Source organism: Sander lucioperca, chromosome 16 (genome assembly GCF_008315115.2).
Source record: "Sander lucioperca isolate FBNREF2018 chromosome 16, SLUC_FBN_1.2, whole genome shotgun sequence".
In the NCBI taxonomy this organism is placed as follows: Eukaryota; Metazoa; Chordata; class Actinopteri; order Perciformes; family Percidae; genus Sander; species Sander lucioperca.
The window spans coordinates 15,384,515-15,401,331 of record NC_050188.1 but is presented as its reverse complement, the minus strand read 5'-3'; the positions used below and the strand labels follow the sequence as shown (position 1 = coordinate 15,401,331).

Below are 16,817 nucleotides of genomic sequence, written 5' to 3'. Positions count from 1 at the left end.
TGGAAATCATATTTCAACAGAGGTCAGCTTTGATGTGCAGCAGAATGTTTCAAACCCTGTTTTAATGAAATAATTTAGTCTAACTTCTAGTTAGATGAAGTATATTTAGTGTTAAAATGTTTAAAGTCAATTATTATTAAATATATTTTAGTTTAGTCAAGCTCCTGTTGTTTTAGTTTCAGTGCAGCTGTTGAGTCAGATCAGTTCCTCTCCAGCTGAGGGAGGTTTTTGTACGACGTTGTATCACTGTGTGAATGGTGTGTCGTAACCCTGCTGACAGTAGTAAACTCCTGAATCTTCAGCCTCGACTCCTCTGATGGTCAGAGTGAAGTCAGTCCCAGAACCACTTCCAGTAAAACGATCTGAAACTCCAGACTGACGGGTTGTAGCTGAATAAATCAGGAGTTTAGGAGCTTCTCCAGATTTCTGAAGGTACCAGTGGAGGTTGCCACCAACATATGAACTGGTTTTACATCTGATGGAGACAGTCTGTCCTGGAACAACAGACTGAGATCCAGGAGACTGAGTCAGGATGATTTGTCCTGATGAACCTGAAAACATGAAAAAGATGCAGAAGGGTTATTGAGACAAATCCAGCTTAGAGAAAGATGATCAACATCCAAACAGAAGAGTGACATTTCTTTAACATGGAGAATAGATGAAGAAGGTAAATGCTGCTTGTTCCAGTGTTTCTCCATCATAGCAGAACATCATTGAGGTGAACCTGGTTGCATCCTGAAGCAAAGTTTTCAGAAGAGAGTCTCACCCTGAACAAGGAGCCCCAGGGTGGCCAGCAGTAGAGTCAGTGACATCATCATTGTGCTGCCTGCGTGCCAGTGTCTCTGAAAGGCCTGGACAGCCACTGATCAACACTGGCCTCTTAACGGCTGGGAGCAGAGAGGCAGGACACATATGCAAACACACAGAGTCAGTGAACTGTAGCTGTCCTCAACATGTCACGCTGTTTCCTCCTCACTGCTGCCACTGATCACTTACAAAGAGTCTACTGGAATCAAGAAATAAATTAACTCTATCAGCTGTTTTCATGTTATGTTGGTTCTCTGTGTTGACGTATTGGGTTGAATCCACATTAACTGACATGAAGCTGATACCTCAGATTTCTATGTTGTATATTGTAAATAATTTGATGTCAACATGCTGATGTAATTGATAGTGGAGCTTGTCTTTGGACTCACACCCGTTTTGAATCAGGTGGTGTTTATATCAGGACGACATGATGACATAATGTCCAAACATCATAGCTGTACTCAAACATGTTTGTTACATCCCCTTGGACGGTACCGGGGACAAAACACAACAATTGAAAATGAAGTGAAAATTAAAGGGTTTATTTTTAACATACACCGGCCACTAACCAGCAACTGACAGAAAAGCAACTGCATACAACTGTGAACAAGGATGAGATGGTGGTTTTGAAAGACAAAATGGAAATGAGTTTGTCCAGTTTAAGAATCTTTTATAGAGCATTCCAATCACGACCGGCAGCAGATTGAAAAGATGCGAGACCAGAGGCAGAGTTGGATTTGTGAATGCTTCATTGAATATGAAGTGAGGACCAGGTATTGTATGTGACGGATTTTGGCTGCAGCAACGCCACACGGATGACCATCCCAACCCGGAATTATACCTTGGACATGACAGACCAGTGATGAAGAAGAGACGTACAATTGTTTGTGTCGGATAGCACCACTTCACAGCTAACCTAGTTACGAGCTCCACCCGCCTGCTACAAAAATATTCGTGTTATCTGTCGGCAGTCTAACCTACATTTTTATGAACAATTTGACCATTATGTCGCTGGATAGAGTAAATGTGTTAAAAATATGGCCACTAATGGTTTATGCCTTTGTCCACTGAATGTTACTGTAGGTTTAATGCTATGAACTCCATTGAGGGCTATTGTAGAGCTAGCTGCTATCATTATGTGGGTCAGGTAGTTATTAGCCTGAGCGAGGAAGAGCTTCCATCACCATTTATCATAAGCTTTTACCGTAATGTTGTCAGTGTGAGAAAACATACAGAATTTGTAGAGTTTAACATGTAGCCTATATCCTCTGTTTTTACAGCAACAGCAGAAGTGACATACCAGGAGGATGAGAGCATACCTGAGAACCACAACCATTACACACAGCACTGTTTCCAACCAGTGGGAAGATCCCTCGCCAACTTAAGGGGTGATCTCATTCGTGAGTGATGAGTGACAACGGTGATGTTCTGATATTGTAGTTGCATCTGTGCACACACACACACACACACACACACACACACACACACACACACTTTACATATCTACATAAATTGCTCCTGTATATTTCATATTGACACTCGCTGCCTTTTGTAATTTTTTACTGTTTATATTTACTATTTGTATGGCATTTGTTGTTATTCTTTGTGTACAATAGATTTTAATTTTACATGAACAACATTCTGTATTTGTAAATATTCACTTATGTACAACAGTACTTATGCTCAGCATTTTTAAATGTACAGTTGTTTTGTGATTTGAATAAAATGTTTCTGAGGGATATTTTCTATGAATTCACTATGCTCATGTATCTGTTCTGCAGTTTCAGTTGCCGACCAACAACTTCATCCACAAGCTGGCACAACATTGTTGAGAAATAAAATCTCTTCAGATGTCCTACCCTCTCCAGAACATAGCTCATCAAATGGTACAGTGAACATGACATCCAGAAAAACAATTTGGCCATCTTCAGACCGGCACAAAACATTCCTAATTGTACCTGCATGTAATATCCTCGGCTACCTGTTTTCTGAAGTTGTGGTACTCCATCTACTAGCTTGATATCACCTCAGTTATGGTCAGAGTTGATCCAAGAGGGTAGAATGTAGTTTACTTGGGACGGGACATTTTATTTCTAGTAGGACAGATGAGTCAACTACCCCACCTGGGCTGGCTGGCAACCATGGCTCTGTGACACTAACCACGATGCCCCTATGTGTAATACTCATGCCTTGCTCTCAAAGTGCATTACCAGCAACCACCTCATTCTCCTTACCATAATTTGTGGCATAGTTGCCACGAAAGGAGGGGTAGAGGTGCTCTGCCATGAACTTATCAGGATTGGTGGATGCTCTAGAAGGAACCTTTTTAGCTGAACTTGCAGTTATTCTCAATTTTCTGCATTGTGCCACAAATCTGAAGAACTCTGTTCCCTTGTCAGATTCTAAAGTAGAAGCCTGTGCACTGCTCACTTAAACATACAACTCATAGAAACATTTACATGTCTCACATGTGAGATCAGAACTGGCATGGGTTTGATGGGATCTTAAAAATCTTGCATCTACTGCAGTATTTGCAAGGCTACAGGGTTGCACTACTGGTTTTACACTGTAACACTTGCCCAATAGACTGTTTGGTTAACAAGAAAGGTGGCTTTGTTGGGTCTTTGTCTACATTGTTTATACATTCTGCATGTGACATATATTGTGGGGTGTTTGGTAGTGGCTGAGCACCTGACAACCTAATGCTAAATTCATCCCCTGCCCTCTGGTGGCTGAAGTTTATGTCCCTCAGTCGTTTTGGCTCAAGGTCCCTGACTGTCCATGGATTCCACCTGCGCTGCTCATCTGTACATGCAAGCACTGTTTTCCCAGTAGTAACTGCATTCTCAACCTGTAATGAGCACATTCACCTAATACGTTACCAGAGTCTGATCTATATCCATTTGCCACATGTTTCAGATTTTGTCATCCCCACATCGCTAAAATAAATTGAAAAAACATTTATCAGAAGTGAGCTGATCACGTTATTTTTATTAAATCACAGATAAAAACAAAAGGAAAACACTTTTCATCATACCTTCCAAAGGGTATCTGCTGCATGACTGCACGATCTCCCTAATCCAGCAATACATGAACATCCGACAGTCTCTATCACCCCCGACTGCTGCAGCATAACCCATCAATAAGCTTAGGCTGGTTAGCACTTTGACTCCTGTCTGCCTCTGCTTTCAAAAATACATAGTCTCCGTGCTTCAGTAAGAAAATGCGGCCGACTTTATTACCATAGAAGTAATTGAAGGCCTCTGTGCTTTTGTAATTGCGCATCTCCTCATGATCTACACCCTCCGAAAAGAAATAATAATTAATGATTTCAATATGGCTAACTCCTGGCCATAGCTTCATGTCATCCACCCAACCTGTCAATTTTGAGGGATGTGGCACTCTGATACGGTCGTCTTCACAATCTTTTGAGATGTCATCGGCGGTGTGTAGCCACCGACTACATCCCATCCTGACCGAACAATTATCTACTACTTTAATAACTTTAAAAACTATCACCATAGCCTTTACACTAGTGCTAGCGTATGTAAACAAACACTTCAAAGTAGAAAAGCATTTAGTCAGTTGAACCCGATATGAATCATGGGAAATAGAACGAAGAATAAGGTGAATACGGTGAATTTGGTTAGTGTCTGTACATCAGTGGAGCTGACTCTGCTGTTGTTGTGATTTGAATGTTCTGATTGGGCTTCTTCACTGGAACTGTTCTCTTCATTTGAGGAAACTTTCAGGTTGTTGAAGTGGACTGTTTGAACTTTAGAAGGAAATCTAAAATCTGATGAACACTATGAGTGTGTGTGTGTGTGTGTGTGTGTGTGTGTGTGTGTGTGTGTGTGTGTGTGTGTCTTCAGTGAACTGTATCAGTCTCTGCAGTAGCTTCCAGCTGCAGCAGTCAGTTCAGTTTCTGTTCAGTCTGACTGAGGGAGGTTTTTGTACGACGCTTTTTCACTGTGTGAACACATCCTGACTGTTGATGGAGTGAAGACTCTGACAGTAATAAACTGCTGCATCTTCAGCCTCAACTCCACTGATGGTCAGAGTGAAGTCAGAGTTTGATCCACTGCCTGAAAAACGATCTGGAATCCCTGATGCTCGTCCATTACCCCAGTAAATGAGCAGTTTAGGAGCTTCTCCATCTCTCTGTTGGTACCAGTACAAAAGTTTTTTTCCAATATTTGAACCCCAACTTGAATGGGTCGGAACAAAAACATTTTGACTGAGCCTACAGCTGATGGAGACGGAGGCTCCCCGAGCAGAGCTCACTGCTCCAGGCTGAGTCACTGTGACCTGACCTCTGGACTCTGAGGATACAGAGACAAAAACATAAAGCAGCATCACGGTTTAGTCGGCTTCATTTCAGAGGGACGGATGTTGATAGAGGAGAGGAGTTTGATTCTCTGGACTTTACCTGTGAAGCAGCAGCAGAGGAGAGTCCAGATGAGGACGGAGATCAGAGTCATGTTTTTGATGAGGAGGATTTCTGGGGCTTCTGTTGTCATGAAGGACAGCTGTCAGTCATCCAGTGTTCAACTCTCAGGACTATAAACTCTCCCAGAGCACTGGAGCATGGTGCTGCTGATGCAAAGTGGCTCTCTATGGAAATGCTCAGACTGACTCCAACAGGGACTTGGATTACTCTGAGGATGCTGTTTCTCTACGGATCAATCACTTTATCTGAGGATTGATTCAGAATGTGTCAGGAAGCATTTTAATGTGGATTTGACTCCATCACCGTGGAGACATTTCTTATAAAAACTTCTCTCTCTCGTTTCATTTATTGTTGGAGGGATCAATTTCACTTTCAGAGAAATTTAACAATAAATCTGTAAATATGTGACTAATTCTTTACAATTGTTGTAGTGCTTAATACATATACAGTGAAATAGTTAATTCTTATAACAACAGGAAGTGTGTTTGTTGAGTTTGTTGTGTTCAAAGTCAGAGAGCCGTGTCTCTCTACAGTGAGAGGTTTTTGTACGACGGCTCAATCAGTTTGTATCACTGTGGTGGACTTTTGGTGGAGGAACCAGACTGGAGTTTGGATGTAAGTTCAATTTTTGATGTATTTTATTAATGCATGAGCAATGTTTTTGTCTTCTTCAGACATGTAACTCTCTAAAAGCTGAAATATCTGATTTTACGTCATTATTCATGAGTTTTCAACATTGTTCTACCAATAATCGAAATACAGTTTTTAAAAACATTGTAAGTGTTTGATTGGCAGGAGAAATCTTGTAATCAGATTTTAGACGACAGAAACTTGAGGACTTGTAGTTTAGGTTTAGTCAGACAAAGTCAGAGAGCCGTGTCTCTCTACAGTGAGAGGTTTTTGTACGACGACTCAGTCAGTTTGTATCACTGTGGTGGACTTTTGGTGGAGGAACCAGACTGGATGTTGGAAGTAAGTTTCTGCTCAAATATTGAATATCGTATCATCAGCTAAAGGTTGGATTTCAGTGTCTGAACATTTGCAGTAGATTTAAACTCCCATTGGACTGATATAAATCACTTTATAGACTCAGTTTGATTCTTCATTTCTCCTCTTTAATCTTGAAATTGAACTCAAAAAAGCTTTACTGAACTTCTCTTACCGTACTTCAAAATGTTTTAAATGTAGCCTTTATTTCTTAATTTTAAACGGTTTAAAACTAATTTGTTTAAAACAGTGAGAATGAAGCTGAAATCTCTGATCTCATCATTTCTCTGATTGTCTTCTTACCTCAGTTTGAAATAACTTTGACAGTTTTCTGAGGCTTTTAAATCTGTCGTATGAACATTTTAAATATGGTCGTCAGTTGTTATTTTTAGCTGATAATGTCCTTTAAAAGTGGATCTGATTAACGTTTGTCTTTCTGAGAGTTCAGACAGTAAACATTTTTGTATAAATGTACCTCAACCTTGAACAAAATCATAGATGACGGAATATGTATTAAAACTGTATTGTTTTCTTGAAATAGTATAAAACAATAAGATTTTCTCTGGTATTTTGAAATTTAAAATCTCTCTCTTTATGTCCAGTGCAGTTTGATGTATTTCAGGTCATATGAGGACTCTTTCTGTGCTGATATGCATGAGAGGTTTCTTAAAGGGAAGTGAGACAATGTGTGAGTGAGTGACTGGTGGAGCAGAAAAACCATCTGACAGAAACTCCTTAAAGGAAAGATAACCCACTCTCACACAGTGAAGGTGTCTGAGTTGCTGGTGTTTGATTGACAGCTGTGTGCTCCCTGTCCTCTAAGCCAGTGGTTCTCTAACTTTTTAGAAAAATCTCTTTTCAGCCAAGTACCCACTGACCAGCGTAAAGCCTTTTTGGTAGAAAAAACAGCTAAATAAAGAGTTAGTACAACGCTGCACCATCAGTGTTGAATTTAATGAAAAACACTTAAATTCTATTTTGTTTTTTAAATCCATCAGTAACTTCATTCATCATTCACAGTATAATAATATTTAGGAATTACGCATGACTGATGCTTTTTGATTTAACATTCTTGTACCCTCTGTAGTACCCCTAGTACCCCTAACCTGATTTGAGAAATACTGCTCCAAGCTGATTGGTGTTTCCTAGGTGATGTGCGTCCCACCCTGAACATTACAGCAGTTTTTGTAGTTTTTTTAACTTTTTGGGCAGGGTTTTTTTTTTTTTCTTAAAAACACTTTTGACATTTGTACTGCCCTTTGCAATGTTTGTGATGCTCTTTTGATGTGTATTTTGCTTTCCTTGACATTTGGGGCCTTTTTGATGTTTTTGTCACTTATTTTGACTTTTGAGATGTTTTTTTCTTATGTAAAATATTTTTGAACTCTTTCCACCCCTTCCTATAGGTGATGTGCGCCCCACCCTGACGGTGCTGCCCCCCTCCAGTGAAGAGCTGCAGCAGGGGAAGGCCACGCTCATGTGCCTGGCCAACAAGGGCTTCCCCTCAGACTGGAGTCTGGCCTGGAAGGTGGACGGCAGCAGCAGCAGCAGCAGCAGCAGCTGGGAGGAGAGCAGGAGCCCCGGGGTGCTGGAGAAGGACGGCCACTACAGCTGGAGCAGCACCCTGAGGCTCCCTGCAGACCAGTGGAGGAAGGTGGGCTCTGTGACCTGTGAGGCCACCCAGGGCTCCCAGACTCCGCTCTCAGAGACACTGAGGAGAGATCAGTGTTCCCAGTCCTGAGCTGACTCACTGGCAGGGACTCTGCTACTGGTTTTACTCTGACACTGCTCTCATTCTGCTCTCTGCAACTAGCTCTGGCTTTTTTTTCACCTGTTTCAACAGACATATTTACCAGCTTGTTGTAATGTTTCAATATTATTTCAGTGTTTCCAGATAATAAAGACGTATTCATTAAATCACTTGTTTTCATGTTTATTATTATCCAGGTGTCTCATTACATCTTTTCTTAAAGGTGTCACTGACTTTATGAAATCCTGAAGACAAACTGATCAAACAAACATCTTTTAATGTCTCCATGGTGACTGTAGAAAGACAGTATAGGATTATATAAAACAATGTCTGTAATAAACTCATGGTCAGAACATTTCAATGATAAATCATCCAATTATCTCTCATGACTGAAGTGTGTTTATAGTAAGGACTGTAATATGTTATTATCTTTAAGTGTCTTTAAAGAACATTCATTATTATTTAAACAAACTACAAAAAGTCTGATAAATATTTTCTAAATCTGAAATAAAAAGCACGACATCATCAGCATGGAGAGAAATAAAATGAGTGTGATCTGCAGTTCAATCTCTGGAAATATTTACATTACAAGTAAAGAGAAGACAAAAGAAAATAACTACAACTTACTAAAATATGTCAGACATGGTTAGTAATTTTACAACATGAAATAAAACACATTTTGCAATTCATTTCAACAATGAGTATGTTTGAGTTTCAACGAAAAGTAGTAACATATAAAATAAAAAAATAATATAAGCAGTTTTAGTGTTCATGTATCATACTCTGTTGATTAAACTCATTAACAAATTGAAATCATATTTCAACAGAGGTCAGCTTTGATGTGCAGCAGAATGTTTCAAACCCTTTTTAATTTAAATACTTTACAGTATAACTTGTAGTTATATAAAATATATTTAGTGTTACAATGTTTAAAGTCAATTATTATTAAATATATTTTAGTTTAGTCAAGCTTCTGTTGTTTTAGTTTCAGTGCAGCTGTTGAGTCAGATCAGTTCCTCTCCAGCTGAGGGAGGTTTTTGTACGACGTTGTATCACTGTGTGAATGGTGTGTCGTAACCCTGCTGACAGTAGTAAACTCCTGAATCTTCAGCCTCGACTCCTCTGATGGTCAGAGTGAAGTCAGTCCCAGAACCACTTCCAGTAAAACGATCTGAAACTCCAGACTGACGGGTTGTAGCTGAATAAATCAGAAGTTTAGTAGATTCTCCAGATTTCTGAAGGTACCAGTGGAATCTGCTAGTACTAATACTTGTACTGGTTTTACATCTGATGGAGACAGTCTGTCCTGGAACAACAGACTGAGATCCAGGAGACTGAGTCAGGATGATTTGTCCTGATGAACCTGAAAACATGAAAAAGATGCAGAAGGGTTATTGAGACAAATCCAGCTTAGAGAAAGATGATCAACATCCAAACAGAAGAGTGACATTTCTTTAACATGGAGAATAGATGAAGAAGGTAAATGCTGCTTGTTCCAGTGTTTCTCCATCATAGCCGAACATCATTGAGGTGAACCTGGTTGCATCCTGAAGCAAAGATTTCAGAAGAGTCTCACCCTGAACAAGGAGCCCCAGGGTGGTCAGCAGTAGAGTCAGTGACATCATCATTGTGCTGCCTGCGTGCCAGTGTCTCTGAAAGGCCTGGACAGCCACTGATCAACACTGGTCTCTTAACGGCTGGGAGCAGAGAGGCAGGACACATATGCAAACACACAGAGTCAGTGAACTGTAGCTGTCCTCAACATGTCACGCTGTTTCCTCCTCACTGCTGCCACTGATCACTTACAAAGAGTCTACTGGAATCAAGAAATAAATTAACTCTATCAGCTGTTTTCACATTATGTTGGTTCTCTGTGTTGACGTATTGGGTTGAATCCACATTAACTGACATGAAGCTGATACCTCAGATTTCTATGTTGTATATTGTAAATAATTTGATGTCAACATGCTGATGTAATTGATAGTGGAGCTTGTCTTGGGACTCACACCCGTTTTGAATCAGGTGGTGTTTATATCAGGACGACATGATGACATAATGTCCAAACATCATAGCTGTACTCAAACATGTTTGTTACATCCCCTTTGTTGTTACCAGGGACAATACACGACATTTGAAAATGAGTCACAGTTATTGTAGAAGTGATTATTAAAGTGTTTATTTTTAACATACACCAACCACTAAACCTGAGGTCCTCAACCTCCAACTGCATACAAGTTTAGAGTTTTAAAGTTTGAACAAAAAACAGCCACAGCTCAACCAGCAAAGAGAGCAGAGATCAGCAGGGATGGACCGGGACCAAAAATCGGCCCAGACCGGCCCACCACGTAAGATCACAAATACCACCCGTCCTTGCCCTCCCCTGAATATTATACCAACTCCTGCTCCTTAAAACTACTAACGCCTTGTAATGAGTAAGCAAGAGTCAGTGAGAGTTGACACATTAAATACTTCAAAAAAAAATGTCATTTATTAATACAATAAAACAGTATACTCCTCATCAGTGTTGGGCAAGTTACTTCCAAAATGTAATACATTATTGTTTACTAGTTACTGTCATTTGAGAGTAATTAGTCATATTACAATATGACTGTCTCTGAATTGTAATGCTTTACACTACTTTGGCTACTTTTGAGTTACTTTCACCGAAATAAAAGCAGAAGTAGGCTATGACTTGACAGGTAGCTTGGGATTTTCACCACAGGATCAACAAAGTCTCATCTTTATCCACTATATACATCAGAATTTATTCATATTATTTTGTATTATTAATCTGAATCTGCAAAGTAAAGCTATAAAATAAATAGTTAAGTAAATCGTACAATAGCCTATTTGACTCTGAATTGTGGTGGAGTAGAAGTAGGCCTAGCCTAATACGTAGAAAAAATTAAAATACTCAATTAAAAGTACCTTACAATTGAAATGAAGTATCCTACGGTATATTTACTTTCCACCGTTGATAAAATGTAATGATATTACGTGTAGACTAAACATTAATTCCCGACATGTTATCTGTCAGTTGCTCGGTCACATTGCTGTCAGCACTGACAGGACACGGATGTCCCTAGCCTACCGTCTCTGGTTCTGGTTCTGGTTCTGACCACGGGAACAGTGAAGAGACACCTCGCTTCAACACAGCGTAAAAAACTCTGATTGTAACGGGTATAATATAACATTTTATTAGTAATGCATTATATTACTGCGTTACAGCCAAAAGGAATACATTAGCCTACTGTAATTGCGTTACTTTTGTGACGCGTTACTCCCATCAGCGGTTGTAGTGTTATCATCAACAGTTTGTCCACCACTTGTTTTTGGCTCAGTTTTATCAAGGGGCAAAGTGTTTTAAGGGGAGTTGTGCTTACTGCAGGTTCTCCCCTCACTCCCTCATCTCTGTCCCTCTCCTCCTGAGTCTCCTCCTCACTGTGCATGCCACTGTCGCTGACACCACCATCACTATCATCAGCCACGGGAGCTGATGAAGGTCCTGCTACTGCCCAAAACATGTCTGTCAATTTGACCCATTTGGCAGCGTCTGCCTGAAGGGCCTGTTTCTTTTTCTCACGCAGCTTGTCTACACCTCCTTTGTGTTTCTTCTCCATGATCTCTATCACTATTCTAGCCTGGCAGATGCACACTGAAACTGCATGCAGCAGAAATCCCAGAGGGTGCTGTTTAAAGATATGATTGGGCCAGTCCAGTGTCAGTTAATAAAACAACCAATGGGCCGCTGAGCTACGTGTTTCATGGGCTGCGTCTGTCAGAAAATAAAAACCTAACCTATGTGATATATTTGACTAAAGTGTTCTGGGCCAGCCCAGTGTCAATTGAAAAAACAATGGGCCGCCGATCTTGGCCTACCACTCATATGGGCCAGTTCATGGGCCGGACAAAAAAAGAAAGTGTCGGCAGTCGGCCCAAAAAGCATGGCGGCCCACCGGGAAAGTGCCCGGTATGCCAGATGGCCAGTCCGCCCTTGGAGATCAGAGAGACTCAACTCTTCTCAGGTGTGCTACTTTTAGTGACTTCCTCAAATGCTGATTGGTCCAGCCTGAGGGAACCAATCCTGCTTTACCTGCTGCACAGGTGGAAAGCAATCAGCGTTCTCACCTGGAGAGAAAAAAGAGTGGGGAAGAGAAAAAAAAAACATAAAGAGAAAACACATGATGACAGGCAGTTTTCTACTCTGTCTGGAACGTAACAATGTTTACGAGCTTTAAATCAGTGAACAGAGGCCTTTTTCTTGATGCCAATGGTCAAGATAAAATAGTGAGGTGTACAGTCTACTATTTTCTAAATATTATGTCTCTACAAAGAGACAACTCTTATGATGGGCGTTTAAGTATGAATTATGAATGGACAGTTTGTTCAGCGACATGAACTGTATGAATTGTGTCCCAGATTACATTATGTTTATGACAGTGTCAGTGTTTCTGCCACAGAAAACATTTGTTGCATTGTAGATATGGAGCTTCAGTGTCCTGAGATATTTCAATGTGATTTAATTACATTGATGTTTCCTAGACAGTGAATTTGGTTAGTGTCTGTACATCAGTGGAGCTGACTCTGCTGTTGTTGTGATTTGAATGTTCTGATTGGGCTTCTTCACTGGAACTGTTCTCTTCATTTGAGGAAACTTTCAGGTTGTTGAGGTGGACTGTTTGAACTTTTGGAGGAAATGTGTGTGTGTGTGTGTGTGTGTGTGTGTGTGTGTCTTCAGTGAACTGTATCAGTCTCTGCAGTAGCTTCCAGCTGCAGCAGTCAGTTCATTTTCTGTTCAGTCTGACTGAGGGAGGTTTTTGTACGACACTTTTTCACTGTGTGAACACAAGCTGACTGTTGATCCAATGATGACACTGACAGTAATAAACTGCTGAATCTTCAGCCTCAACTCCACTGATGGTCAGAGTGAAGTCAGAGTTTGATCCACTGCCTGAAAAATGACCTGAAATCCCTGATGCTCGCTCATTAACAAATTTAATGAGCAGTTTAGGAGCTTCTCCATCTTTCTGTTGGTACCAGTGCAAATACTTTTTCCCTCTGTCCCCATCCGTAGTCCCTACGATAACATCTTGACTGGTCCTACAGTTGATGGAGATGGAGGCTCCCCGAGCAGAGCTCACTGCTCCAGGCTGAGTCACTGTGACCTGACCTCTGGACTCTGAGGATACAGAGACAAAAACATAAAGCAGCATCACGGTTTAGTCGGCTTCATTTCAGAGGGACGGATGTTGATAGAGGAGAGGAGTTTGATTCTCTGGACTTTACCTGTGAAGCAGCAGCAGAGGAGAGTCCAGATGAGGACGGAGATCAGAGTCATGTTTTTGATGAGGAGGATTTCTGGGGCTTCTGTTGTCATGAAGGACAGCTGTCAGTCATCCAGTGTTCAACTCTCAGGACTATAAACTCTCCCAGAGCACTGGAGCATGGTGCTGCTGATGCAAAGTGGCTCTCTATGGAAATGCTCAGACTGACTCCAACAGGGACTTGGATTACTCTGAGGATGCTGTTTCTCTACGGATCAATCACTTTATCAGAGGATTGATTCAGAATGTGTCAGGAAGCATTTTAATGTGGATTTGGTTTAAAGTTTAAAGTTTTTTGATAGACAAACTTCTGTCCAGAATATTTTGTGCACTTCAACTATTTCACTTCCACAAACATCCCTGTGGTATACATTTGAACAAATTATTTTTTTATTCATCATAATCTTCAATAAAAATTAGTTTATGATAGTTATTTACATTTGGCTCAATGCATTATAGTTTTTCATTAATTTAAATATTTTTACTGAAAGAGAAATGAATGTTGCTTGTAGATGTGTACTGAACTAAAAGAGAGCCAGTTTTAACGTTTTATCTTTAGTACTGAAACCCGTCTGTTGTCATGGTTCAGCAGTGATGCCTGTCTGTTGTCACGGTTACTGAGGTCAGAGAGGGAGGTGAAATGTTTAGAATAGGACAAATATCAACCAATCTGAGGACGATCAGAAGAGTAAGTAGCCTTCTCTGTTGCAACCAACACATGAATATTTTAATAAAACTACAAAAATTTAAAACATACTTTCTAAATCTGAAATAAAAAGCATGGTATCATCAGCGTAGAGAGAAATGAAATGAGTATGATCTGCAGTTTAAACTCTGGAAATATTTACATTCTGTTTGTGCTTATGAGCCACAAAGAAAAATAAAGAGAAGACAAAAGGAAATAATGAAAATGTTACTGATTTACACACTTTGTTCGCCAGAATACAAAACACACAAAATGACTAAAATATGTAATAGACATGAATAGTATTTTTCAACATGAATTTTGTAATTTATTTCAACAGTGAAACATTCCCTTTAAAAGCAGGCGTGCCTGTTCCATGGCTGATTGCTATTATAATCGTGGATTTTCCAGGCGCACCCCTGGAGAGGTTCACAGCCGAGGAGACCGACGTTCTCGTCAGGGCTGGAGCGGGAGCTGTCCGGGATGCAGCAAAGCTGAAAATGCCCGTTTTCACCGGGTGGCGATTTTGCTGCGGCCTCTCGGGCGTATCTCCTCAAGTCTGGAGAGGATTGCTGCAGCCATGGAGCGTGGGCCTCCAAACGCACCACCTGCTCCTGCTGTGCCCCTTCCTCCTCCTGTTGTAACCAATCCTCCTCCTGTTGTGTCCCTTCCTCCTCCTGTTGTAACCAATCCTCCTCCTGTTGTGCCCCTTCCTCCTCCTGTTGTAACCAATCCTCCTCCTGTTGTGCCCCTTCCTCCTCCTGCTGTAACCAATCCTCCTCCTGTTGTAACCAATCCTCCTCCTGTTGTGCCCCTTCCTCCTCCCCTCGCTTCATCTCCGTCCACTCGCTCCACCAGGAGCACATTGCCACTCCCGGACCCTCAAGTGTCCAATCCCGCCGTGGCGCACGTTGCATGCCTATCAGAGGAGGGACAAAGAATTAGTTCTTCTGTTTAAATCTTTTCAACTTTTCATTTTCCGTTTGTATTTTTTTGTTCAGTTACAGTTTGCTATTGATTTTTCATTTTGACTAAATGTGAATAAAGAAATGTCACAAAGACATACTTTCCGATGTTTTGGGCTCACTTTCACTGAATCACGAGGTTATGAATGCATGGTGATATTTTTGCAATAGTCTAACAGACCGAGGTTACTTTGTTTACCTCACTATGGACAATGCAGCTCTTGTGTCAGATAAGCTCTCCTCTCCTGTGCTGCTGCTGGGGCATTTGGGTTAAGTGGCATCGGCACATGCAGTTCAACATCACGTCTCCTTAAGTCCTCTAATGTTTCCTCATTTATGTTATCAACACATCCATGATTCATGGAAATGTTGTGTAAAACACTACAAGCCACAAAAAATGCTGTGACTTTTTGAGGACTGTACTGTAAAGTGCCTGCTGACCTATCCAAACACCTGAAGCGCATTTTCAGTAATGTTTTTCCTTGTAATTATGTATGGTTTGCAAAAATGGGAACTGCTGGGTCCGTGAGATGAGAGAAGCAAAGTGTATGCACGTTGTACACACGCTACATTATGGCCAAGCATGCGCCCATAACCCTTGTGTTGTAATTGTGTAGCAATTCTCAACAAAGTAAACGGAAGTACATAACCCTTGTGTACCACACAATTAAAATAACATCTGAATAATGCGCCACTGACTTTACACTAGGTTTTTCCTGGTCTGTGGCGGAACTGTTTTCTGAAACTGCAAAATAGCACAAGGGAACGTTTGCGCCTGAACATGCCTCCTCTTTTTACTGAACCAACCCCGGGAGCGCAACTTCATTTCCCTAATTTACTGACGTGAGTCTGTGGAGGGAAAGGTCCGCTGTGTGTCGGGTGCAAAATAGGGATGATACACGTACGGTGTACAAAGTCAATTGCGCTGGGTGCAAGATAGGGCCCTTAGTGTTCATGTGTTATCATACTCTGTGGATTAAACTTATCAAAGAATGTAAATCATACTTCAACAGAGGTCAGCTTTGATGTGCAGAAGAATGTTTCAAACCCTGTTTTAATGAAAGAGTTTAAATTATAACTTCTAGTTATATATAAGTATACGTATATTTAGTGATAAACTGTTCAAAGGCAATTATTATTAAATATATTTTAGTTTAGTAAAGCTTCTGTTGTTTTAGTTTCAGTGCAGCTGTTGAGTCAGATCAGTTCCTCTCCAGCTGAGGGAGGTTTTTGTACGACTTTGTATCACTGTGTGAACACAGCCTGACTGTTGATAGCATGATGACTCTGACAGTAATAAACTCCTGCATCTGCAGCATCAAATCCACTGATGGTCAGAGTGAAGTCAACTCCGTTCCCTGCTCCACTTCCACTGTACCTAGAGATTGTAGAAACTCTTTCTGATGTCCGTTTGATCAGAAGTTTAGGAGCTTCTCCAGTTTTCTGATGGTACCAGGCCAGGAGGTACTGTGAACCAGAGTATTGAGTAACTGTTGGATTGGCCTTACAGTCAACAGAAACAGTTTGACCCAGCTGCACTGATTTGGCTGCTGGCTGAGTCAAGACAACATTTTGTCCAACAGACCCTGAGGAGAGAGAAGAAACACTGGACATGAGATGGTGAGGGGGAACTCAGCTACACCCCAAATGATTTCCACATGACAGAAAAATGATTTTCCTCACCCTGAGTGAAGCAGAGGAGAGTCCAGATGAGGACGGAGATCAGAGTCATGTTTTTGATGAGGAGGATTTCTGGGGCTTCTGTTGTCATGAAGGACAGCTGTCAGTCATCCAGTGTTCAACTCTCAGGACTATAAACTCTCCCAGAGCACTGGAGCATGGTGCTGCT

The 16,817-nt window shown here is 40.9% G+C and overlaps 4 gene segments (V, D, J or C); all 4 read right to left on the bottom strand.

Annotated features, from left to right (window-relative positions):
* Nucleotides 1–163: 163 nt before the first annotated feature.
* On the bottom strand, nt 164–900 carry LOC116064147. The segment is given in 2 exon segments: nt 164–551; nt 767–900. Coding segments are annotated over 2 exon segments (360 nt in total).
* An 8,033-nt stretch (nt 901–8,933) lies between these two features.
* On the bottom strand, nt 8,934–9,689 carry LOC116064143. The segment is given in 2 exon segments: nt 8,934–9,357; nt 9,571–9,689. Coding segments are annotated over 2 exon segments (363 nt in total).
* Nucleotides 9,690–12,822: 3,133 nt separating this feature from the next.
* LOC116064137 lies at nt 12,823–13,366 on the bottom strand. The segment is given in 2 exon segments: nt 12,823–13,173; nt 13,281–13,366. Coding segments are annotated over 2 exon segments (399 nt in total).
* Nucleotides 13,367–16,096: 2,730 nt separating this feature from the next.
* LOC116064140 lies at nt 16,097–16,715 on the bottom strand. The segment is given in 2 exon segments: nt 16,097–16,554; nt 16,652–16,715. Coding segments are annotated over 2 exon segments (390 nt in total).
* Between the last annotated feature and the right edge of the window lie 102 nt (nt 16,716–16,817).